Source organism: Podarcis raffonei, chromosome 11 (assembly GCF_027172205.1).
Source record: "Podarcis raffonei isolate rPodRaf1 chromosome 11, rPodRaf1.pri, whole genome shotgun sequence".
Lineage (NCBI taxonomy): Eukaryota > Metazoa > Chordata > Lepidosauria > Squamata > Lacertidae > Podarcis > Podarcis raffonei.
Genome location: NC_070612.1, coordinates 53,655,315 through 53,682,503, shown reverse-complemented (window position 1 = coordinate 53,682,503; position 27,189 = coordinate 53,655,315). Strand labels below are relative to the sequence as shown.

The 27,189-nt window shown below is 44.6% G+C and overlaps 1 protein-coding gene across 1 annotated transcript; it reads left to right on the top strand.

The window, feature by feature from the left end:
- The first annotated feature begins 7,843 nt into the window (after positions 1-7,843).
- Positions 7,844-26,149, top strand: S1PR3 (sphingosine-1-phosphate receptor 3). Its single transcript, XM_053408168.1, has 2 exons — positions 7,844-7,934; positions 21,278-26,149. The coding sequence occupies exon 2, from the start codon at positions 21,438-21,440 to the stop codon at positions 22,554-22,556; it is 1,119 nt and encodes a 372-aa protein (XP_053264143.1). The 5' UTR covers positions 7,844-7,934; positions 21,278-21,437; the 3' UTR covers positions 22,557-26,149.
- The last annotated feature ends 1,040 nt before the right edge of the window (positions 26,150-27,189 follow it).

Below are 27,189 nucleotides of genomic sequence, written 5' to 3'. Positions count from 1 at the left end.
AGAACAAATAGTGAACTTACAAAACCAAGGCTGAAGAGGATTTGTGTATGTGTATTATTATTGTTGTTGTTGTTATTGTTATTATATTTATACCCCACCCATCAGGCTGGGTTTTCCCAGACACTCTGGGCGGCTTCCAACAGAATATTAAAATACAATAACCTATTAAACATTAAAAGCTGTAAGTTGACAGCTATGCTTGTCACCCCCCAGGTCTGTAGCAACAAGCCATCATCCATTTTGGACCAAGTCCTCTGGAAGCCCTCTTATTTCTCTTTTCTCTCTAAAACACCTTCTAACTTCAGAGTCCAAGCTCTTAGGAAAGGCGTGGAGAGCCTGTGGCCCACCAGATGGAGCCTGGAGATGGAGCCCAGACAGTGGCATGGCATGGCATGGTGTGGCGTGGCGCAAAGGGATGGTTGCTAGCGCAATTTAGGAAGGATATTAATAAACAATATATCCTCTCCTGCCACCCTGAACATTCCCACAACTATCACACACAGGTAATACTAGTGGGTTTCCCATAGGCTCGTAGGTTGGACACTGTGAGTACAGGAAGCTAAACCAGATGGGCCCTTGACTTGATCTAGCAGGGCTCTTAACAAAGAATGTCCCCAAGCCATAGCATTTGAAGATCCGAAGTGTGTCAAGACTGGCAGCTATATGTTAAGACATGTTTGACTATCATGTATACATTCAGCTGAGAAGTGTTTCCAAGATGATGACAATCTCTTTTATAACAACAACAACAATTTATTTACACCCCGCCCATCTGGCTGGATTTCCCCAGCCACTCTGGGCAGCTTCCAACAAAATATTAAAATACAATAGTCTGTTAAACATTAAAAGCTTCCCTAAACAGGGCTGCCTTCAGATGTCTTCTAAAAGTCTGGTAGTTGTTTTTCTCTTTGACATCTGGTGGGAGGGCATTCCACAGGGCGGGTGCCACTACCGAGAAGGCCCTCTGCCTGGTTGCCTGTAACTTGGCTTATCACAGTGAGGGAACCGCCAGAAAGCCCTCGGCACTGGACCTCAGTGTCCGGGCAGAACGATGGGGGTGGAGATGCTCCTTCAGGTATACTGGACCAAGGCCATTTAGGGCTTTAAAGGTCAGAATCAACACTTTGAATTGTGCTCGGAAATGTACTGGGAGCCAATGTATGTCTTTCAAGACTGGTGTTATGGTCTCGGTGGTAACTTTGGAAGAAGTTTAGGACTCCCCCTTCCCTGATCTGATTTGGGGCCTGATCTGGGATTTCCTGCTGGGAACAAGTGTGTGCAGCCAAAGCACAGTGTGGGACTATTTGAAAGTCCTTTTGCAAACTGCCTCTCCTTCTCCCCCACCCACCATCCCACCGCACCCGAGGGTAACCCTGGGCTGTCTTAATCCAACGCGGCTGAAGCCTGATTCCACCTGAATCAGCTCAATTCTCTTCAGAGCCAGTGTGGTATAGTGGTTAAGAGCAGTGGACTCGTAATCTGGTGAACCGGGTTCGCTTCTCCGCTCCTCCACATGCAGCTGCTGGGTGACCTTGGGATAGTCATACATCTCTGAAGTCTCTCAGCCCCACTCACCTCACAGTTTGTTGTGGGGGAGGAGGGGAAAGGAGAATGTTAGCCGCTTTGAGACTCCTTCGGGTAGTGATAAAGCGGGATATCAAATCCAAACTCCTCCTCCTCCTCCTCCTCCTCCTCCTCTTCTTCTTCTTCTTCTAAATCTGGTGCACAACCAGTGCTATTTTTCTAGAAAAAGAGGTGCCTGAGTTCACCATGAACTTCTCCCTTGTTCTCTTATAATAGCAATGGCTGAGAGATGCCAGAATTGATTTCCGGTGAGTTCCAGCTGGAAAAAAACCCCTGTGCACAACCCTAGATTTATTTGCCCAAGGCTCTGAACCCTGCTTTCGTCAAAGTTGCAATCATGTTAAGTAGCCTGGTGGAGAAAGAGGAAGAAAAGAGAATGGAGAATAATTTGGGGGCTTGAAACACTTCTCTCTTTTGAGGTGGGTTTTTGTGAGCCCCCAAGGCTCTTATCTGAACTAACAGAATTTCTCTGGGACCCCAGAATTAACCAGGTTACTCAATACAACACCATGCTGCTAGATGGAGCCATGCGGTATTCCGAAACACCCTAAAGAAAAATCAAGCTTTTTAAAAGTTGAGTTGCTGGAGCTCTTCTGCAACTTCCCATTAATCTGCTGCTTGGGTGGGCTTCTGGAGAGGAGAAATATATGCGGAAGGACATATTGAGGAATAACCTTGCAGAAGGAAGGGACCTTGCAGTTCTGTGGGAATTACAGTGGTACCTCGGGTTAAGTACTTAATTCATTCCAGAGGTCCGTTCTTAACCTGAAACTGTTCTTAACCTGAAGCACCTCTTTAGCTAATGGGGCCTCCTGCTGCCGCTGTGCCACTGGAGCCCGATTTCTATTCTTATCCTGAAGCAAGGTTCTTAACCTGAAGTACTATTTCTGGGTTAGCGGAGTCTGTAACCTGAAGCGTATGTAACCTGAAGCGTATGTAACCTGAGGTACCTCTGTAGCTGCTTGACTATCTAGTCAAGTCCAATGCAATTAAACTGAAGCAATTTTAGAGATTTAACTAGTTTTTACTTTTTGGCACTGCATCTTGAAAGCCGCTTACAGAATATTGTAGTTAAGCAGTATATAAATTGCTCAGCCAAACAAACAAACAAACAAACAAACAAACAAACAAATAGCTAGCTCCTCTATGCATGCTGGTTGAACTTGTATTGCAACCATAGTGGAGATGGTCAGGACCACAGTATCCTGCTCGCCTCTATGCTTCTTTACATTACGTGCGTAGAAAGGTGCTCTGTACTCACGAATACCATTACGTCTTGCAGTTCCACCCCCTCTTCTGTTACTTCCTGTGGAGACGAGGAGACAATCAGAACAAAATTCCTTTTTGAAAGGTGATGGGGAAAAGAGCATTTTATTTGAGATGGGAGATCCCGAAGTGGTGACTTAGCAGGAAAATGAATGGGCGTGATTAATGGGTTGAAACACCATTTGTGCCGTACAATGGCCCAGCGTGTCCACGCAGTAACACTCCCCCCAAAGGAGCCCTTTAGACAAATTCACACACTTTGCAGCCGCTGATGCAGTGATGCATTCTGCTGGAACTGGTCTCACTGTGCATCTTTTCAGCTGTGCTGTCAGTGTGCCCGAAATCTGCGCAGCCTTCCCAGAATTCAGCGTCCCTAACACGGTCAGCTTGGCCTCTGGCAAGGGTCTACTGTGGAGTAAAAGTCAGAGACTAGCAGTGCATTGGCTTTGCTCTGAGGCTACTGTTTCAACAACAACAACAGGCTAAAATAGCAGCTTCGCACATGGTGTTTGTGCTGCCCCTATTGGGCCCTTGAGATATTTCAGTAAATGCAAGGAGCAATGCTAAACTCAATGGAGGCAGCAGAAAAGTGCCAAGAATTGGACAAACTTTTTGTTCTGGTGTGTGTGTGTGTGTTTTGAAAAATCTATTGTAGCTATTTCTGATTTTTAAAAAACCAAAAACATTTAAATGGGTTCCTTTAGTTCAGGGATGACTAAACCGCGGCCCTTCAGATGCAGCTGAACTCCAGCTTCCATTAGCCCCATTCAGCATAGCTGATGGTCAGAGGAGATGTGGTCCATGCTTTTTAACCACCAGCTTAAAACAATATAAAGATGATCAACGTTGGCTGAATCAAACCAGATTCATACCGTTTTAACAGCAGCAGCTGAACCGATTTGAGGCAAAGGTTTACAGGGACCCAAAAGGCAAGAGGTGGGAGGAATGGAAGAGGGGAAGAAGCATGGTCTGATCATGCCCGGGTTGCAGGATCAATGCATATTCTGCATTGCAGGGGGTTGGATTGGACCAGGCTTCCTCAACCTCGGCCCTCCAGCTGTTTTTGGCCTACAACTCCCATGATCCCTAGCTAGCAGGTCAGGGATGATGGGAATTGTAGACTCAAAACATCTGGAGGGACGAGGTTGAGGAAGCCTGGATTGGACTCTACAAAATGAGGATGCGGGAATAATGAGAGGAGAAGTTGGAAGGGGAAGTTCCAGGTTCAATTTCTGGCACTTTCAGTTTAAAAAGGAAGCAGGTATCAGGGGCTGGGAGAGACCCTCTGGGCCTGAGACTCTATTATCTAGCAGTCAAGATAGGCAATACTGAGCTATATGAACAAATTGCCAGACCTGCTATGAGGCCAGTTCACATGTTTCTGTGACATATTAAGCCAATGTTGCTTTTCCATTAGATGTTTCTGTGATATATTAAGCCAACGTTGCTTTTCCATTAGACGGAGGTGCCACACAATCCTAATACTTTACTCAAGTTCAATGCAGTTTATGAACACCAGAAGATTCCTGCCTCTTCAGGCCAAATGTTCAGCATCATGATCTCACCATGGTCAGCCAAATGCCCATGGGAAGGCCAAAAGCAGAACAGGAGCACAATAGCACTTTCCCTGGTTGTGCCGTCCCAGAAACTGGTACTCAAGAAGGCTACTTGCAACCTTCTTCCCTGAATTTGTCTAATCTTCTTTTAAAGCCAGCCAAGTTGGTGGACATCACTGTCTCCTGTGGGAGCAGATTTCATCATGTCACACTGTCTGCTGTGTGAAGAAGCAATTCCACCATGCATAATTTTACACATCCCTAACCGGTCTCCTTTTAATTTACTTTCCTCTAAACTAAAAAGCCTCCGATTGTGGCTACTTTTCCTCATAGAAGAGATGCTCCAAACCTTGATCTTTCCGATTGCTCCCTTTTTGAACCTTTCTCAGCTCTACAATATCCTTTTTGGGGAGGGGCGAGCAGATCTCTACACAGTACTCCAGATGTGGTGGCACCATAGAATTTCATAGTGACGTTATGATACCAGCAGTTTTATTTTCAATTCCTTTTCTGTGCCCCTGAAGGACCAGGTGCGCAGCCTGGGAATCATTTTGGACTCACAGCTGTCCATGGAGGCGCAGGCCAATTCTGTGTCCAGGACAGCTGTTTACCAGCTCCATCTGGTACACAGGCTGAGACCCTACCTGCCCGCAAACTGTCTCGCCAAAGTGGTCTAGTTAGAAACTAGAAATTTCTAATTAGAAATTTCTAATTCTAACTAGAATGCGGCTGCCAGACTGGTGACTGGCAGTAGCCACTGGGACCATATAATACCAGTCCTGAAAGACCTACATTGGCTCCCACTACATTTCTGAGCACAAGTCAAAGTGTTGGTGCTGGCCTTTAAAGCCCTAAACGACTTTGGCCCAGTATACCTGAAGGAGCGTCTCCACCCCCATCGTTCTGCCCGGAACAGAAGTCCAGCTCCGAGGGCCTTCTGGCAGTTCCCTCACCGCAAGAAGCGAGGTTATGGGGAACCAGGCAGAGGGCCTTCTTGGTAGTGGCGCCAGTCCTGTGGAACGCCCTCCCCCCATCATATGTCAAGTAGATTAACAACTGACTTTTAGAAGACATCTGAAGGAAGCCCTGTTTAGGGAAGTTTTTAATGTTTGATGTTTTGTCACTAGATGATGACGATAATGATGATAATGATGATGATGATGGAAACCACCCAGAGTGGCTGGGGAAACCCAGCCAGACGGGTGGGGTATAAATAAGTTGTTGTTGTTGTTGTTGTTGTTGTTGTTCCTAATGATCCATGCCTTTATCAAGCTTGCCACTGTGACCTGTTCCTGGTTTCATTCCTGGGCAGTTCAGACCCCAGGAGCATATCTGTGAAATGAAGGCCTCATCTACACATTTGTTTGAGCCATATTTTGATCATGCTGCGTACCAGTTACTTCCCCCGTTCCCCCACCCACTGTCTGGGAGCTTCTCTGAGACCGTGCCTTGCAAAAACCTGATATTACCTGTCAAATCAGATCCTATCAGATGCAAGGGATTTTGCTTTGCTGCACTTCAGTTCAAGGGCGCAAGACTGGACTTTGGCAAGGCACAGCCAGAGAGCAAAATGGGCCCTTGGGCCTGGGAGAATTCACTGGTACACAATGTGATCAAAATGCAGCTTAAGCGAAACTGTGGATGAACCCCAAGATTCTTTGCCCTGCCATGTGTCTTGCCTTGGCCATTTTACCTGTTCACATCTTCTATGAATTTGACAAATTCATGGAGGAAAAGGCTACCGAAAGCTACTAACCACAATGGCTGAGATCTGCCTCCACAGATGGAGGCAGCAATGCTTCTGAATCTTCTTCTTCTTTGGAGATCACTCATAGCCAGGTCTTCCATAAACCCAGTCCTAACAGTGAGTCCCTGACTGTGGAAGCCAATTCTGGATCCACACGTCCTTCTGCAGTGGGGACATTGGTTTCCGGATGGGAGCTGATCCTGGATGTTTAACTACAGGTAGATGGGCTATTGGCTTGATCCAAAGTGTATGTCTACTTAAGGATTAGCAGCAACCAGTAGTCTCTAATAATAATAGACTCCATCTTTCCAATTACAGAAAGGTAGCCGTGTTGGTCTGCCATAGTCAAAACAAAAAAAATTTTCTTCCTTCCAGTAGCACCTTAAAGACCAACTAAGTTAGTTCTTGGTATGAGCTTTCGTGTGCATGCACACTTCTTCAGATACACTGAAGAAGTGTGCATGCACACGAAAGCTCATACCAAGAACTAACTTAGTTGGTCTTTAAGGTGCTACTGGAAGGAAGAAATTTTTTTCCATCTTTCCAAGAATGGACATAGAAGAAACCACAACATCCTCTGGCATTTGTAGCTCCAGCAGGAAACCCGAAAGTACCGGAACGGGTTTCGCCGGTCGCACATACACAGAAGCGCTAAATCGCGCTTTGCGCATGCGCAGAAGTGCCGGATCGCAACCTGCGCATGTGCAGACACGCAGGCGTGGGTTGCGAATGCTGTGGGTTGCGAACGTGCATCCCGCACGGATCACATTCGCAACCCAACCGTCCACTGTAGTTATGTTGCCAACCCTAGGAGAAACTAGATCAACATATGCACAATTCATGGTATGCATACACTTAAAGCTACTTTAAAATACTTAACTGAAGTTCTTAAAAATTAAATATGCCAGCCTATATGCTAACAACTATTGCTTTCCATTAAAAAAAAAAAAGCAATTGAAATCCCCTCTCCTGGTTAGTGCTTGCCAGCTCCTACCCCAAAAGGGACTTGGACAAATGAATTAACCAGCCAGGATTGCTCAGTCGGCAGAGCATGAGACTCTTAATCTGAAGGTCGTGGGTTCAAGCCCCACTTGGGATGAAAGATTCCTGCATTGCAGGGGGCTGGACTAGATGACACTCTGATGCCTACAGTTCTATAATTCCCTGGTTAAGTGTGCATGGGATTGCTGCCTGAGCTGGGAGAGCCTCGCAGGTAGAAACTTTTCCTTTTTTCACCCAGCCCCGCTGACATGCAAGCGGGGCTCCCTTCCCAGTCCATGCTCCTCGGGTCCGACAGCCTTCTGGGATTGCCGATGGGAAACAAGAGAGTCGAGCGGGAGCGACAGGGATGAGACAGGCGAGCAGGGGGTGGGCGAGATGCGATCCTGGGAGGCGCGTTGGAGGAGGGGAGGCTGGCCGGAGAAGGAATGTAGACGGAGCGCAGCAGGGAGCAGAAAGGGCCGGGATGGGGTGTGTGAAACAGGACATGGAGCGGGGGCGACCTCGCGAGGGAGGAGCCCGAGGAGGGGGCGGGCGGCGGCGGCGGCAGCAGCTTCAGCATCTCCTCGCAGGCTGCCGGGGAAGTTGGCCGCGCTTGCACGGGACGGCGGGCTCTCCAACAGCGCAGCGCCCGCGGGATCATTTGGATCCACGCTCTGGCCAACAGCCGGGAAGGGGGAAAGGGGACGATCGGCCGGAAAGAGCGCCGGACTCCGGGTATATAAGGCGCTCCGAACGTCCCAGGATGAGGCGCGCCGGGCAGGGAGCCGCGTCGGAGCGAGGTGAGCGGAGGAGGCGCGCGGGATGGAACGCCGGGAGGCTCCGCGAAGTTTGGGGTGCTGTTTACACGGCAGTGGTCTCTAATCCGAATTAGTGTGACCCGCTTGGGGATGGAACGCCAGGGGACTCTCGGCTGACGCTTGGGGTGCCGTTTACACGTCAGTGTTCTGTCATCCGAATTAGTGCGACCGGTTGGGGGTCGGGATTTTTTTTGGGGGGGGCGTGAGTCCTAGAGATCTAGAGGGGGGAATGGTTAGCTCAGCACTGCCTTCCTGCGATGTGACAAGGACTGGCGATCCTTTTCCCGCAGCGTGGTTTGTATTACCATTTTGCCTCAGGAGTCTGTAAAAGTTTGCAGCGCTTCCCGGAGGAGAGGAGATGCCTCTGGATTCCCACCATTGTCAACTGCTGGGAGACTTAACTGGCGGTGGTGGTGCGTTGATGATAGTTATAATAATAAACTACAAAGGGAGAGAAAGCAGGGGGCTCATCTAAAACTTTTCCTCACCTGCTTTCTGCTGCTTCTGCCCAGTTTGTTCATTTGACTCGTAAAAGTTGAGTTGCATGTGCGCGCGCGTGTGTCTCTTTGGCTGCTGAGCTGTTTGTCTTGGAAGACATCGCTACTGAAAGCAATGGGGATGGTGACTGATGGGTCTCCAAATTACTCAGGATGCTGAAGAATCGCGCTGTTAAAAGGGGGGGGGGAGAGAACAGACTTCCTGCAAAGTTCTTGCCCGACGAGGTTTGCCCAGAGCTTTTGTGTGTTGGGATGCCGAACCTCAACGAGAAGCAAAAGTAGCACCCAGTTTGGTAGAGCATGAGATATAATCTCTGGGTTGTGGATTTGAGCCCCATGTTGGGCAAATATTCCTGCATCGAAGGGGCGTTGACTAGATGACCCGTGTGGTCCCTTTCAACTCTATGATTCTATTATTATTATTCACTCCTAAAGGGTGTATGAGTGCCACTGGGTGCCTGTGGCCACCCCTAGTTATTCTTGATGGTCTTTATTTGTACATGTTGCGGGTTCAACATGCATGTGTGTACACAACCCTGGTCTCCATTCTGAGGTTTGCGTTGGCAGAGATCAGTCCCTTCACCATGTGGCTTGGGGATTAGACATGTGGGTGAACTGATCATGGGGCTGGCTTTTGGGGAAACATAGCAGCAAGGAAGAGAGAACATGAGATGAACAGGCTCTCATCGATCATTTACACTGTGGGATCATTTAAACCAGAGCATTCCAAACTGTGTGTCTGCTGCAGTGTGTAGGTGTGTCGTAAGAAAGCTCCCTGTGCTCCTCCTGGGGCTGGAAAGGGGTTAGTTTAACCTCAGGTTTGCTAGTAAAACTGAATTACTGTGTTGCAAAATTATGCATGTCTAGGAAAAGTGTGTCACCGACATGAAAAGTTTGGAAAGCTCTGATTTAAACTGTGATTGGCTGTGATTCCTGCATCATAGGACTAAGTGACCCATTGGGTCCCTTCCAACTCTACAATTCTGTGATTCTATGATTCTACGAAACAGCCACAACCCCCTTGTCCTGAGGACCATTGTGCATGTTACAGGAAGCGCCCCAAAGCCTGACTCTTTTGCACTTCCAGGTTAATGTGCAAAATAGGGGACTTGTGGGTGTTCCCTGTGGGGAGGTAGGTAAATCAAGCAGGGAAAGGTCAATTCACGATTACTTCCGTGTGTTAACAAAATAGTAATAAGAAATGGCCCTGATAATAAGAGACAGTTGGGACTGAGGAATCTGGATCAGAGGAGAAGAATAAAGCAATTTCTAGAGGTTCAGACTAGCCAAGATTTCCAAAGTAAGAGCTCGTGGTGGAACTGTGGCATCTGAAATTGAGAACACCCATTATGGTCTCTGGGAGTGTAAAGTATGGAAATAAAGGCTGCCCATTACATGTTATGGGATTGTGGTGTTTCAGAGTATGAGACGGTCTCCTTAAATAAGGGGTGTCCTTTCAAATTAGTGTTCTATCTTATTTTAGCTATGGCTCAGGAACTAGAGCTAGATGAAAGGATCTGAGCTCTCTGTTGCCAATGTCCACAAATGTGCCAAACACCACCCCAAAGTACTTAGGCTACAGACATGATGGGCCCTTCTGTTTGTTATGCAGCCTCCTACATTTTAAATTTCTCCACAGTTCAAATGATTGTTGTAGAGGAAAGGGAGCACTGCACTCAACCATCTCCCTCCCCCAACTTCATTTTGGTAGGGGTTCCCTTTGGCTGGGCCCTAAAACCTGCAAAGTATAGTGGTTCACCAAGTCTTGCTAATCACTCAATATTGATTCAAATTACCAGTGCACACAAGACACATTCACAGTCACAAACCCCAGCTGTTATGTGAAACCTGAATGTATCAAGCTATGTTTCCATGTTCCCAACTGCCCACCCATTCATTCTAGTATTATCCCAGTACAGGAATTGATTGGTGTGGTTTAACTCTCAAACCTTCAGTAATTTTATGGCTTTCTGAAGAACCTATGAAAAGTAATGTTTGGTTCTTGGAGATGCAAAAAGATTGAGGGAATGTTCTTTCATATGTGGTGTAAAGAGTACTGGGAAATGATATATAATGAATCGAAAAAAATGTTTAAAAGTACCTTTCCAAAAAAAACCAGAGTCCTTTTTGTTGGGGATAATTCAGAGGGAAATTCCCAGGCGTCAAAAAAGACTATTTATGTATGCTACTACTGCGGCCTGTATTTTGTTAGCCCCCAAAATGGAAAACGGGCAAGGTCCCAACCAAAGAAGAGTGCCAACTTAAGTTGATATAATATGCACAACTTGCAGACTTAACATATAGAATAAAAGAACAAGAAGAACATACGTTTAGAGAAGACTGGAAAACGTTTATTGAATATATTGGAAATAATTGTGTACAGCTGAAAACGCTGGCAGCATTAAGATAAATTCAGCAATGTAAATAATTTATGATGGATGTAATAATGGGATACTGAATGGTATAGTTTCTGTAAAATATGCAGGGATTTATGATATGTAAAATGAACCATGGAAAGAGAAGAAGGTACGTCATTGATAGCTTAAGGATGTATAAATGAATGCTTTAAATTGTAAAACAGAAAATTTAATAAAAATTATATGTAAAAAAAACTAATGTGGGTTAAACCTCAGAGCCTAGGGCTTGCTGATCAGAAGGTTGGCGGTTCGAATCCCCATGACGGGGTAAGCTCCTGTTGCTCGGTCCCTGCTCCTGCCAACCTAGCAGTTCGAAAGCACAAAGACAAGTAGATAAATAGGTACCGCTCCGGCGGGAAGGTAAACTGTGTTTCCGTGCGCTGCTCTGGTTCACCATAAGCAGCTTAGTCATGCTGGCCACATGACACGGAAGTTGTACGCCGGCTCCCTCGTCCAATAAAGCAAGATGAGTGCTGCAACCCCAGAGTCGTCCAGATATAAAGAAAATAAAATAAAGAAAAAGATGCCAACCAAACATTGACCAGTAGGTGATCAGCTCTCAGCCTGAGAGCAGTGGAAGGGCTATTAAAGGTTGCCATGTGTCCTCTTTTTCATGGGTAGAGTCGTCATAGTGATCCATAGTTAAAAGCAGAAGTTGGCAAATGTGTCCTCTTGTTTTGCTCTTCAAAATATGGCAACCTTAGATGTGCATGCCTAGGGTTCCTCCATGGGGAAGGATGCTTGGATAGATGAGGGTTCACATCCCTAGGAAAGGAGCCTTACTTGCATACATAAGAGCCAACTCTTAGGGACCAAGGTCCCTTTGCTGCCCCCCTCCAATAAAATATTTGAGGGGGCAGGGACCCCAAAGTTGATGGACATTGCCATTTTAATGGTGGGCAGGCCCGGGCCCAGTCACTGCAGTGGCACTGGAGAGCCAGAGGTAAGGTGGGCAGTGGCAGTGTGCGGCATGTGGTGGCAGTGGCAGGGGGTGGAGGATGAGCTCCCACAGCAAAAATTTTGTGGTTCCCTGGAGTTGGTGCCACTGCTTCAAATGGACACCAGTTATGCATTGGCCTGTCAGAGTCATCATATTGTTGACATTTCCATTCCACCTTAAGGAACAGGCATGAGATTGTTGCGTGTCACATGTCTGTTTACATTCCAGCACAGTATGCTGGGAACATCCGTTTGTGTATAGCTTTTGCTGTTATCTCTGAGACTACATGAGAGAGAGACAACATGTTTCTTTGTTCTGATTTATGTTTAATAAATCTGTAGTTAAAGTATGACTTCACAAGCCTCACGCCTATTCTGCTAATAGTGTGCCCTGGCTTTTGAAGTCTGGGTCGCTGATTTATATTGAAGCACGGGCCGAGGGATGGAGACAACACAGCTGGGGCTTATCCGCTGGCCTCCCGGCCCCCTGCATGTCAACACATATGTATCATTGCCTAAGGCAGTGTTTCCCAACCTTGGGCCTCCAGCTGTTTTTGAACTACAATTCCCATCATCCCTGACCACTGGTCTTGCTAGCTAGGGATGATGGGAGTTGTAGTCCAAAAACAGCTGGAGGCCCAAGGTTGGGAAACACTGGTCTAAGGCACAGCTTCCCAAACTTTGCATGTTGGTGACACACTTCTTAGACATGCTGTCAGGCATCAGAGGATCCCCACACCCCTGGCAGGTTGCCAGGAACGAAGAAGACAAGGGAAGTTCTTACCAATGCTTTTTTATTCAATATTCACAGAGAGAGGCTTGGAAATGCAGCCGCTTGGAGTAATGACGTCTCCACCCCCTCCCTCTCTCCCTTCATGCGTCATCACTATGGATGCTGAGGTGTGCCCTCTGCCTTTGAGCTCTTTGCTCTCCTACTTTCAAGGCTTGCCGTGTTCTGGGAGAGGGGGGTCTGGAATGCTTTCTAAAGACACTGAAGAGTTTGGATTTGATATCCCGCTTTATCACTACCCTAAGGAGTCTCAAAGTGGCTAACAATCTCCTTTCCCTTCCTCCCCCACAACAAACACTCTGTGAGGTGAGTGAGGCTGAGAGACTTCAAAGACTAGCCCAAGGTCACCCAGCAGCTGCATGTGGACGAGCGGGGAAGCGAACCCAGTTCACCAGATTACGAGGCCACCGCTTTTAACCACTACACCATGCTGGCACTGAGTCCATCAGCTGTCTCTCCCCTTCTTCTTCTTCTTCTTCTTCTTCTTCTTCTTCTTCTTCTTCTTCTTCTTCTTCTTCTTCTTCTTCTTCTTCTTCTTCCCTGGTGCTTCTTCTTCTTCCTCCTCCTCCTCCCACAGCTTTCCCCCTCATCTGCCTCTGAGCTGTGACCTCCCTCAAACCCCAGTTGTAATTCTGAACGGTCTCCTTCTTCTCTAGAAGAGTCAGGCTGGGGAGGCAGTCTTCCCCATCCCTCCTTTGCCCAGTCCCTGACACATGCATAATTTTGCAACACAGTAATTCAGTTTTACCAGCAAACCAGAGGTTAAACTAACCCCTTTGCAGTCCTGGGAGGAGTGTGGGAAGGGTTTGCACGACACACCTACACACTGCAACCGACACACGAATGTGTCATGACACACAGTTTGGAAAGCTCAGACTGTCTGAATTTTGTGGCAGGGATTCAAGTGCATACTGGAACTTTCAGTTTGTGTATTTTAAAGTGGATTAAAGGGCTCTGTCGCCCTAGCGCAAACAACCCTCCCCCCCCCCCCCCACAAAAAAAGCCCCAGACTTTCTGAGGTTTGGAAAGTGATGGAGAAATGCATTGAAAGTGTAGGGCGAGCATGTAAGGAAGCAGGAAGACATGCAAGGAGCCTGCAAGCAAAGCACAGTGAATGCAGGATGGATGTCCGTTGTCATATAACCATTCCGCAAACAGATCAGAACGGATGCTCCACAGGAAGTGGGTATAATCTAGCATCCATGTAAGCTTTATGCAACAAATCAGCATGAATGCTCAATGAGCTGGGTGTCTGGAAGGGGCCTGAGTCTTCAATGGAAATGCATTACTTTTACGGGTATTGCAGTGGATTCCTGCCGGCTAGAGGAGTCGCCCTGGCAACAGCAGCAAACCACTTCCTCGCCACAAACTCTGTCTGTTCATTATTTTGGTTTACCACACAGTTCTATCGAGACTCACCAGCAGGTGTCCGACAGCAAACAAATAAGCATACTCTACTGACACTGCCCAAAATTCAGTTCTGGAGTACCACAGATGGTGCTGTGTGCTGCTGCTGATGTTTGTCTGCTTTCTAGCTTCACTGGAAATACTTAAGACACCGAATAATGTTATGTTTTGGCCTAACTGGACCATGCCAATTATACTTTTGAAATTATGTGAGGAATTAAAGTCTTCCAAACATCGGTAGCCATTTTATTTTAGCTATGGCTCAGCTTTATTCGCCACCAATTCCCTTTCTTCCTCTTGCTAAGGGGCTAGTTCCTGGGACATTTCTTTTCAACATGAGCTCAATGTAATTTTTATCATCAGTCTGTTATCTTATGTGCCATGGTAAAAATTCCCAGGCTCCTATAAATCAGATAACTTGAAAGGTAGGGTTGTCGGTATCAGTTCCTGGGATTTTAGATTTATCTCTCGACATCACAAGAGCTAGAAGGCAATTCAAGAAATAAGAATGACTTCAGGCTGTAAGATAAAGGTTTGCCTGCACATTGATCAACTTCTAAGGAGGTCTGGCTAAACAGTTGTGGACCTCAGAACTGTTCTAGATTAATCCACTGAGAGCTTTATGAGTATAAGATATAACTGTCATGCCTTGTTCTGAAAAGACCTTTGGACGTCTAGGTCACTTCGGACGTCTAGGTCACTTTGGACGTCTAGGTCACTGAAATGAAGCCATCACCTCTAAGAGCTGATTCTGAGGACACATCTGCTTTGTTTGTTTGTTTGTTTTCCCCCATAAAAGATATACACCACTTGATTGTTTTTTTTAAAAAACCACACACCTCCAAAATAGCTTACATTTAAAGTACAGTGGTACCTCGGGTTAAGCACTTAATTCGTTCCGGAGATCCGTTCTTAACCTGAAACTGTTCTTAACCTGAAGCACCACTTTAGCTAATGGGGCCTCCCGCTGCTGCGGCGCCGCCATCACGCGATTTCTGTTCTCATCCTGAAGCAAAGTTCTTAACCCGAGGTAATATTTCTGGGTTAGAGGAGTCTGTAACCTGAAGCGTATGTATCCTGAGGTACCACTGTATTCTTTTATCACTTTAAACAGTCGTAGCTTTCCCCCAAAGAATCCTGGGATCTGTAGTTTGTAAATGGCTCTGTAAGTTGTTAGAGGAGACCCCTGTTCCCCTCACAGAACTACAACCCCCAGAGTCCCCCGGGAAGAGAGATTTATTGCTAAGCCACTCTGAATTGTAGATCTATGAGGGGAACAGGGGCCTTTAAACAAATCTAAGCACCTTTTTAAAAACTACAATTTGCATAATTCTTTGTGGGAAGCCAATACTGAGTGTCATGAAAGGGCAACTAATTGTTGGCTACTTAATTTATTCCCATGTTATTTTTTTTACTGCAAGGGACAGTGATTTTTCTGTCTCAGGTGCTAAAGTAGCCTTGGATAATATCTAACTTGACTTCTGGGGCTGGATTTGCGGCTCCCTCTCAGGGCTGGTCCCAGCAGCCAGGCACACCTTGGGAACTGGCCAGTGATTAGAAAGAAGCCTGAAGAGAATGAAAAGAAAGCACTTATGACTTACGTTAGCTTGGCTAAAACCACAATTGAAATCAGCTGATAACATATGTGAGTTGTTGTTGTTTAGTCGTTTAGTCGTGTCTGACTCTTCGTGACCCCATGGACCAGAGCACGCCAGGCACTCCTGTCCTCCACTGCCTCCCGCAGTTTGGTCAAACTCATGTTAATAGCTTCGAGAACACTGTCCCACCATCTCGTCCTCTGTCGTTCCCTTCTCCTTGTGCCCTCCATCTTTCCCAACATCAGGGTCTTTTCCAGGGAGTCTTCTCTTCTCATGAGGTGGCCAAATTATTGGAGCCTCAGCTTCAGGATCTGTCCTTCCAGTGAGCACTCAGGGCTGATTTCCTTAAGAATGGATAGGTTTGATCTTCTTGCAGTCCGTGGGACTCTCAAGAGTCTCCTCCAGCACCATAATTCAAAAGCATCAATTCTTCGGCGATCAGCCTTCTTTATGGTCCAGCTCTCACTTCTGTACACTACTGGGAAAACCATAGCTTTAACTATACGGACCTTTGTTGGCAAGGTGATGTCTCTGCTTTTTATATGTGAGAGTTATATTCTAAAAGAATGACAAAATCACATTTCACAGAAGCCAAGACAAATAGCGGTCGGCTTAAAAGATGCATGCGTTTTCTAAGAAACGGCATTTTGTGAGCTACAGTTCTCCAGATTGCATTTGTAGTCACAAAGCTATGCAGAGCGGACACACACAGAGCATAAATTTATAGCCAAAGCCAAGTCCTGTCCTAGACATTGATGCCACTGATGGGAACTTGACAGATTATACACAATAACTCACCACTGAAGAACTCTTACATAAAATATATACGATGTTTGCTTTTTCACTTTAGATGTGCTTGCTTTCCTCTGGTCTGAAGATTTCCGCTTACGGCCACCCACACACAAAAAGAGGAAAGCTGAAATAACGTTCTGTGTGTCTTTTATTTGTTTAAGTTTCTGTGTTGCTATGTGGACTATTATAGCATCGGAGAGATGTGAGACTTGCTCCTGTTGTGTTCACCTGACAAAGAACCAGCTTATCAATGGGACTGTATAATTTAGCATGACTCTGGCGAATGGTCATTCTGCCATGGGACTGCACAGTTAATATTTTGTACATGAGTAACTTTTATTATTTATTCCATTTTTTATCTCACTTGTCCTTCTAAGAGCTCTTGGTTTGCATCAGCTGTGGGGGGGGGAGGGCAAATAGCGGGGTGGATCAAGGTGATTCAGGGACCTTTCCCTCATTCTGAGTCAAAGTGTGATGTTAAGAACCCCCTCCCCAAGTTGGACAAGGGTCCTGCAATGACTTGTGTCACTGCACTTTGTACCTTACAGCTTTATATTTTCCTACATCTATGTGTTTCTATAGCGCAATGAGCTCTGCAAAATATTGCCTGATTTACAGTGGTACCTCGGGTTAAGTACTTAATTTGTTCCGGAGGTCCGTTCTTAACCTGAAACTGTTCTTAACCTGAAGCACCACTTTAGCTAATGGGGCCTCCTGCTGCCACCACACCATCGGAGCACGATTTCTGTTCTCATCCTGAAGCAAAGTTCTTAACCCGAGGTACTATTTCTGGGTTAGCGGAGTCTGTAACCTGAAACGTATGTAACCCGAGTTACCACAGGAGTTGTTTGTTTGTTAAAGTACTGCGGTGGAGGCTTCTGTTAAACATTAAAAGCTTCATTTAAGATTTTTTTTAAAAAAAATCCTACTTTAAGAAATCCAAAAAATCCAAAGTTCTTCAGAACTCCACAAGCATTACTGTGTCCAGCATCCTCTCATAAGGCTTATTAGAAGTCTTTGTCAGAGGACAGGCATGGAAACCAGAAAGGAAGGCTGCAAAAGATTTTAAAAGATATAAGCAAGATTGTGTGCCACCAAACCTTGTTTTTGTTGGCATCCATCTGTCCACCTCTCCATTATTTTAAGGTAAGGAAGAGCAAGGTTACACACACAAAATTTTAAAACACTATGATATAACTTTAAACAAACATGGCTTCTCCCAAAGTGCTCTGGGAACTGGAATTTGTTAAGTTGAGAATCCACGAGTTAGTTAGAATTTCAAGGATTCTTGGCGGGAAGCCATGGTTGTTAAAATGGTATAGGAGTGTTTCAAATGCACATTGTGGGTGTGACTCAAGAGACAATCCCTTGCTCCCCCCCCCCCCGCCAAGGGATTTTCCTTCTTCCACAAAACACCCTTGGACCTATTTGTCTACAATTTGTAAGTCTCCGGAGGAGCACCTGTGCCTTAAAATTTCACCCACTTTGGCCAAATAAGGAAAATGACTTCGTAGGGTGGCTGTGGAGATACAATGAGGATTGGATAAATTATGTATATGAGAGATGTCCACAGATCTCAAGATTCAACCTGTATCCGTACATAAGTAGGTTAGGCTGAGAGACACAGTCTCACAGTCATCCAGTGAGCTTTAGAGATCTCCCTCATCTGACCCCAACCCGCTGTTCACTACATCACACTAAATCTCCGTTGCTTATTCATTCTTGAGCCCCTGCATCATTTTTTTTGACAGAACAACAAGGTGGCAAAAATTCTGCTCAGCAAAATAATAGACCAGCTGACAGAAGCATTATTGCTGGTGGTATATATAGCAATTCTTATATTACTGTGACTTTAAAAAAGAATCCTCTACATCTAATATTTTTGCAGTGTGTTCCCAATGGATGTTGATTCTTTCCTTTTCTATGGTGAAAAGGTTTTATCAATGATCACATAGCATTCCTTGTTGCAGGACTCCAACTCCCATCAGCCCCTGCCAGCATGGCCAATGGTCAGGAATTATGGGAGCTGTAGCCCAGTAACGTATGGAGGGCCACAGGTTCCCCACTCTGGTTTAAAGGCTAAACATGCAAAGCTGGTCAGTGTGAGATCGGTACCCACCGAATTGAAGCCATGAGAACGGATGCTAATTCCATGGACAAAAATGCCTGTGATTTGCCCTGCCTGTCCGGTTGCCAGTCTTTAAACATTACAGGAATGCCATGAGAAATATGCCTTCCTTTTGGGTTCCAGAAAAGTTTAAAAGGCACCTTAATGTGACAAACAGAGTTCGGAAGAATGAGAAGTTTGGTTCTTGATAGCTTGGCCACACGGGGACAGATTTAACTTCTATATAAGTAAGTGGCTTAATTCCCCCCCCCCCCCATAAAGTAAGGATAGTGCTCCGTTGTGTGGAACAACTAAAGTTGAAATAAGATGCTGGATGCAAGAGTTTATGTTTAAGTGGACTTTGTTTTTGGAAATTTGACTTATGTTCTTCTTTGAGTTTGCTTTTGAAAACTTAATAAAAAGTATTTTAAAAAAATAAATAAAGTTGAATAAGACATGCCTCTGGCACTGTTACTATGGCCAGAAACTCCATGGAAGAGGAAGGAGTGCCATACTCCCATCTCTGAAGCCAACTTCAAGGTTGCAGCAATACCAAGGATGAGCAATACAGTGATACCTTGGGTTAAGACTTTAATTTGTTCCGGAGGTCCGTTCTTAACCTGAAACTGTTCTTAACCTGAGACACCACTTTAGCTAATGGGGCCTCCTGTTGCGGCCACGCCACCAGAGCACGATTTCTATTCTCATCCTGAAGCAAAGTTCTTAACTCGAGGTACTATTTCTGGGTTAGCGGAGTCTGTAACCTGAAGCGTCTGTAACCTGAAGCATATGTAACCCGAGGTACCTCTGTACATTTCCGAGGCATACCTTACCTCAGACAGAATACCAAATTCAGCGCAGGAGGCGGGAAGGATGAACGGATGCAATGCTCGCCACTAACTCTTTCCCTGCTCCCATTCTGAATGCAGCTTCCGAATTGGAATAGACAAGCATTCCTTACATACCCTTCATGGCCCAGAGGCCACGTTTGGTTTTAGGGAACAGACTGAATGGACGGATTTGAGAAATAATTCATGAAGATATTTATAGACAATGCTGGTTTGAATTTATATGGTTTTTAATTTGTTGGGAGCCACCATATCTTATCATTGTTATTATTATATCACAGACACACCAAGTGATTGTAAACTGTGTCAAAAGAAGGTTTCCTTTAGATGTGATAACATATTATTAAATACAAATCTTTTTACTTGCAATTTAACCACTTTGCTCCCATTTTTTCCTCTAGAAAGAAAGGACAGGGCTTTTGTGAAAGGCAGGGGAAATAATTGCGCATTGCATTCATTAGCTTAGGTTTTACGAAAGAAGATTGAGTTTGAATCCAATTGTGCATTTTGGACAATAACCCACCTTGTTGTTGTTTTATTGATGCAGGATTGTATCCAACAAAGTTGTCCCATTAGTGCAAAGTCTTCTGCCAGTGCAACAAGACTTCCTCTACTTCTCTGTCTCTGAGGGACCATCCCCCCTCCCTGATCTGTTCTGGAGGTTAGGGGAAACTCCAGAACAGATTTTTTGTGGGGGAGGGGCTCCAGGAGGAGAGGAGAGGAAGTCCCACTGTATAGGCAGAAGTCCCTGCACTAATGAGATGACTTCATTGGATACAACCCATGACTTTTCTTGCACCATTTTCTTTTGCGCTGTTGACATTTTATCATTTGCTAGCCTGGCACCATGGCATTTTTTAAAAATGAGAGGTGGCTTACAAATAATATAAATAAATAAGCATCCTCCCTCATTTTGTTTAAATGTATTTTGAAGAGATTTGGAAAGTGAAGTTATTGGTATATTTAACGTAAGACTTTGTTGTTGCTTGTGATGAAGCTAGGGACAAAATTGGTCTTACAGGAAAAAGCAAGGGTGAGATGGCTAAAAATAGCTATATCATGTATAATGAGATAAGAATCCAGTGTTTCTATTCAGACCAGGTCTCTCCATTAAATGGACATAAATCTGATATCAGGAATCACAAGACAGAGAAACAAGTAGAAGAACACTTCAATCTTCCCGGACGTTCTATACAAGATCTCAAAGTAGCTGTCTTATTACAAAGGAATTTCAGAAATAGACTGGAAAGAGAAGTTGCTGAATTGCAACTTATTACCAAACTTAAAACCATGGAGAGACCTGGTCCTGTAAGACCAATAGCCGTCCTTAATAGTCATCAACAGGTTTACCACACCTATCAGCCAATAACCCATTCCCACCACCCTTCTGAGTAATACTCCTCCCCACCCTCTCACTATATATAAGGGTCTGATGACTTCTGTTTCAGTGTATCTGAAGAACTGTGCATGCACACGAAAGCTCATACCAATAACAAACTTAGTTGGTCTCTAAGGTGCTACTGGAAGGAATTTTTTTATTTTGTTTTGACTACAGCAGACCAACACGGCCTACCTACCTGTAATAAAGAGAGACATTTGTCCAGATCATTACATTGTGTGTGTCTTCCTTTTCCTGTTGCACATAATTTGCTGGTGACGATGGTTTGAAAATATGGTGAAGTTGGGGGAGCAACTCAGGGGTCTTACTTGTTATTAAATTTGGAGAGTAAAGATAGAGAAAAACTTGGCAGAAGATGGTAGCCCCAAGCATCTGGGAGCTTCTAGATCTGCCCTACCAATCTCATTAGCTAAACATCTGCAAGAGCCCATATATGTGTTCTCTGTTGCATTTTATCAGAAAATATGAGCTTGCTGTTTTTAATATGAAGTCAGGTGATTTAATATGTTGTCATTTGTTGCTGTTTTAAAGGTTTTGGTGGAAGCACAGCAGGCTGCTGACATGCGACCAGTACAGAAGCTGACCTTTATGAAGACGTTTTCTAAGAGGTGTGATGCGGGCTCCCCCTTGTGGGAATTAATTGGATCGAAACTTCCCTGATTTGAAAAGCGGATCAGTCCAAAGCTGAGCCATGGATATGGTGAGCACACAACCGTCTGTTCAAGAATTTGAAGGGATGGACCCTCTGATACGCCGCCATTACAACTTCACAGGGAAGCTCATCCGAGGAAAAGAAAAAAGCCTGACGACCATTATCCTTCTAATCGTCTGCAGCTTCATCATCCTGGAGAACCTGATGGTGCTGATCGCCATCTGGAAAAACAACAAGTTTCACAACCGCATGTATTTTTTCATTGGCAACCTGGCCCTCTGTGATCTGCTGGCTGGGATAGTTTACAAAGTAAACATCTTGATGTCGGGAAACAAGACCCTGTCCTTGTCTGCCCAGATTTGGTTTATTCGAGAAGGCAGCATGTTTGTGGCCCTGGGAGCTTCCACATTCAGCTTATTAGCCATCGCCATCGAGAGGCATTTGACAATGATCAAAATGAGGCCATACGATGCCAATAAGAAGTACAGGGTCTTTTTGCTCATCGGAACGTGTTGGCTTATCTCGGTTTCCCTGGGTGCCTTGCCAATCCTTGGCTGGAATTGTGTTGCGGACTTAGCTGACTGTTCCACCATTTTGCCGCTCTATTCCAAAAGGTATGTGGCCTTTTGCATCACCATCTTTATAGCAATCTTGGTGGCCATTGTCCTCCTCTACGCCCGGATCTATATCTTGGTGAAGTCCAGCAGCCGCAACGTCACCAACCACAACAACTCGGAGAGGTCTATGGCATTGCTTCGGACAGTTGTGATTGTGGTCGGAGTCTTCATCGCTTGCTGGTCGCCACTGTTTATCTTGTTGCTGGTCGATGTGGCCTGCAAAGTGAAAGAATGCCCCATTTTGTACGAGGTGCATGGGTTCATTGCCTTGGCGGTCCTCAATTCAGCCATGAACCCTGTCATCTACACCCTGGCGAGCAAAGAAATGCGCCGGGCTTTCTTCCGCCTCGTCTGCGGCTGCTTGGTGAAGACCAGCGCCACCACGTCGCTGCCTATCCAGCCCACCCCAGATCAGAGTCGCAGCAAGTCCAGCAGCAGCAATGCACAGAAACCGAAGGACGAGCACCCACAGACTAACGGCTCGCCAGGTTTAGTGGAAAAGAACGAATCGTCATTTCACAATGGGAACTGCTGCAAATGAAGTCCGTCAGCTCTGCAGGCTAAGGATTCTTTAACTGGCTTTTTAAAAGAGCCGAATGGAAGCCTTTTGGTGGGGTTTCATGCACTTAAATCACAGGGAGAAACACTCGTCAACGGCATAATATCAAGTGCCTTTTTTTAGCCCAGGCAGTTTTGGACTGGGTTTTAGTTCTGTGAGGGATGGACTCAGGAAGGCACTGCCTCCCGAAATCCTGTCAGTATCAAGAAAAATGGCACATTTGACATGATACAAAATTAATACGCATTAGGGAATCAATGCAGAAACCATGGTGGGTTATTTAAAACCAATAAATGAAACCCAGTCTGCACCTCCCAATAATATGCAAGTCTAAAAAAGCTGGAGGTGCTGTGTAAGTTTTTTATTGCCATCTGTTCCATGCCTTTTGGACCCGGCTGCTGCCTCACTTCCTTCGTCCCTTCCTTCAAGCAGCCTACCTTCTTGACCTCTATACAGAACACAATGCCTGGGATCTGTGGGAGACTTCGTTCCCACCCAAACCCATCTTTCGCTTTCTCCACCCAAGTGGGACGGTTTGGCAACATTATACAACTGACCTCCTCCCCAGGAGTTAACAGTATTTATAGATATTCTTTGATATCACATTTGCTCAGCCAGTAGTGCTGGGGAAGGGGGGAGAATCACATGGGCAGATGGCAGCCAATGCTAGCCTATTATGTGTACATAGAAATGTGTGTGTGTGTGTGTGTGTGTGAGTCGATTCACAGGAAACGTTTCCATTCACCAAGCACTGCACACCCTCTGCAGAAATGTGTATCCCCTATATGCTGACATTTAAAGTTACAAGAGAGATTGTTTACCTCCGCAATGATGCATTATTTTCCAACTTTTGCGTCTTGTTGTTATGTTAATGGATTCACACTACAAGTATTATTTGACGTGGTATCCCAAGAAATAAATGCTTAGGACTGATCGCTGTGCCACAAGGCATAAACTACCATATTATGAAGGCAAGGAACTCACGCTGACATGAACAGACAGATGGATACCCCAGAACAAATATTTCGGGTTGAGCTGCAAGCCTAATTATCTCTTTATTTATGCCAGTTGTTTGGCAAAAGTTTACATTATCTGATGTTGTCACCATGATTTCCTGTGTAATATACCAGATCTTACAAGTACTGTGGGCAGGTATCTTCCAATAGTGGTGTTTTGTTTTGTTTCTTGTTTTTTTAAACTTCACCAACAAAATTTTGGAGGAGAGAAGTTGGATGCTACACGAACCCAGTATTCTGTCTTGCAATTATCAATGCAAACATCCTGCGAGAATAGCTAAATGTGAAGGCTGGGACAAGAAGGCATTTTGGTTTTGTTCTAGGACTTTAAGAAAAACGTAATATTGGCTCATTCTCCTTGAATTACTTCTTTATTTAATGTAGTTTAGTGCCCAACTGAAGTATGTGTCTTGGCATTTTATGCATAGCATGTATATAGATGTATATTTAATCAATGCATTTATTTTATTTTTTTGCTCTTTGAAAGATATTTTTTTAAAAAATTGAAGGCCTAGCCTGTGTTACAGAAAGCCCAAACACAGAAGATTAGAAAGATCTAATGGAAGTGGCATGGTCTTCTCAATGTTATTTCATACAAAACTACACATTTCCAGAAAACTATCCCAACAGAGCTTTACAAAAATCGCAAATTGCAGTTTAATGTTCCTTGACAACTATCCCTAGCTCAAACTTGAGTCAATTGCATGGCTGGTGGATGTTTTCTCTTCATCTAGCTCTAGAATTAATATTCTGCCATCTGGACTCCCTGCCCACCAATGTATTTTTTCCCTGATGGCTTATGTTGGAAGAAAGCGAGCAGAGAATAAATGGAATTCACCATGCACTTAACATGGACTAATGGGTGAAATTGGGGGATGCATGTACCACAGGAAATAAAGTTAGCATAAGTGGAAGAAACAGTCAAAAGTGGTCCATGAGAATGTCATACATGGTCCCAGGCACTCTGAGATTTTCAGCCAGCTTCTGCTTCCTTCACAGCAACAGGACTAATTTTCAACTGAACCATCCCCCTCAGCATCTGAAAAATTCATAAATCTCTTTTGACATCACATCAGTTCAGCCAGGGGCTGGGAACTGCTGATAGGGGACAGTCACTTTATAAATGCCTACTGAATGGGATTTTATTCTAGATTTTAAAATATGCATAGAGGCAAGATTTTTAAAACATACTGCTATCATTATTTGAGGGGATTTTTTTAAACTTAAGAATGACAAGCTGTGAAAATTCTGTTTACAAGAGGCATTTAAAAGGGGAAGGGGATGCTATTTCGACCAGGAGTAGCCAATGGGGGTACCATCCTAAAATTTTGGGATACAGCTCACATCAGTCCCAGACAGCATAGCCAGTAGACAGAAATCATGGTTGTAGTACAAAGCGTGTGAAAGGCACCGCATTGGCAAAGCCAAGAATTAAACATGAAATTATGATAGACATAAAAGAAAGAGGAGGCTTTGCCCTGCCACATTTGCAAATGTATTATGAGGCAGCCTGCTTGCGCTGGTTAAAAGAATGGATTACACTGGATAATGCGGACCTCCTGGACTTAGAAGGCCATGATTTAAAATTCGTCTGGCATGCATGTCTTTGGTATGGGAAGGCAAAAATCCATAAAAGTTTTATGAACCATATTCTAAGGAAGAATGTGTACAGAGTTTGGGAGAAATATAAAAATCTGCTGGAAAGGAAAACACCTTTATGGCTATCTCCTATTGAGGTTATTACAATCAAAAAAGTTATTATGGATAGACAATGGTCAGTTTTTACAGGGAATTGCTGCATTTCACAGAGGGGGCACTTAAACTGAAATCAATGGAAAGTGTAAGAAGCCATGTTACAGACTGGCTACAATATCATCAGTTACATGAAATGTTTAAAATAGATAGGAAAAATGGTTTTTTGGACCAAAGCTCACAATTTGAAAAAGAACTTATACAAAACAAAGAATTTTTTTTTATCTAAAATGTATAATTTGTTATTAGATTAGGAAACAAAAGATGAGCTTGTGAAAGGCACCACATTGGCTATTCCTGTTTTAAACATTTCCTACAGCAGATTCATTGAAAACCTGTGTCAAAGGGGAAAATCCTAAGCACATTTAAGCAGAAATAATAGATGGGAATGACTTGCACAGAATGCCACCAAATCCTTTTGTCCCTCTGATAATTTAATGCCCATAGCAAAAACGCTCCTAGTTGGTATGAATATTTGTTATTTCAAGTGTAAAGTCTTGTAAACATGTATATTACCTTTTTGATCTCTGTGCAAAATACAAAAGAGTATGCTGAAACTGTGAATGCCAAACAGTATAAAGTAACATATCGAATAATAAAAACTGCTGAAAGCAGCGAAGAGACTTTGTCTTTGAGATGATCCTGGTTAAACAGCAAGGCTACGGACAAGGATGCTTAACCTGTAAATACAGATCAAGTCACAGATATATCCCCAGGTGCTCTGAAGAGTTTCCTAAAGTTTTTATATATTAAATGTATTGTGTTGTATTGTATGGCATAATAATAAAGTAAAAGAAGAGGTCCCTCGTTGAAGCATGCAAAATAACAGAATCATAAACCAGTGAATGATAACTTAGTGATTAAAGGGGTATATCAGGTACAATAGGAAAATGCAAAATAATACAGAGGTATGTCTTGATGAAATAAGCAACAAAATTTTTGTTGTTCTCTATTCGCTTATTGTGTGGCATGCCACTTAAAATTTTAAGAGTGATTTAAGAGTGATTTAAAATTTAAGAGCCTCTTATTGTGTGGCATGCCACTTTAAATTTAAGTGTTCTCGAACACTTAACATGAGTTTGACCAAACTGCGGGAGGCAGTGGAAGACAGGAGTGCCTGGCGTGCTCTGGTCCATGGGGTCATGAAGAGTCGGACACGACTAAACGACTAAACAACAACAAATTCTTAAAGCTGCTATTTTGCTACCAACTCAGTTCAAGGTTTTCAGGACTGGACATCTGCCTTCCCTTCTTTCTGAAAAAAAGAGGTGCAAAGAGTTTCTGTGGCCAATGGCGTAGCGTGGGTTGTCAGCACCCGGGGCAAGTAATTTGCGCCCCCTAACCCGTGGATTTGCGCCCCCTAACCCGTGGATTTGCCCTAACCCCCAGATGTTGCGCCTGGTGCGGCCGGCCCCCCCTGCACCCCCCACGCTACGCCACTGTCTGTGGCAAAGCATGCCACTGGCTGATGTAGTTGTCTTTTCCGCCATCGATGGAGGCATGCTTGCACCATTTTGTGATCCTGTCTCTCTTTCTGGTGCGGCAGTCATTTTGTGTTATGCCTCGCCCCACTGAAGCCATCTTGAATCTACTGCTCAAGGGCCCTTTCTCAAAATTCCAGATGTGCTCACTGGCCCCCAAAGTCTGGCTCCTACATAGGAGAGAAATGCCTCTGAGAAAATATGCAGCTCAATAAATTTTCCTTGGAGTCTCTGGTCATTGTGTTTAAAATTTGGAAGGCATTTCCTCCCACCTCCTGTCTCAAGCTTATACAGTGGTACCTCTAGTTATGAACTTAATTCGTTCCGGAGGTCTGTTCTTAACCTGAAACTGTTCTTAACTAGAGG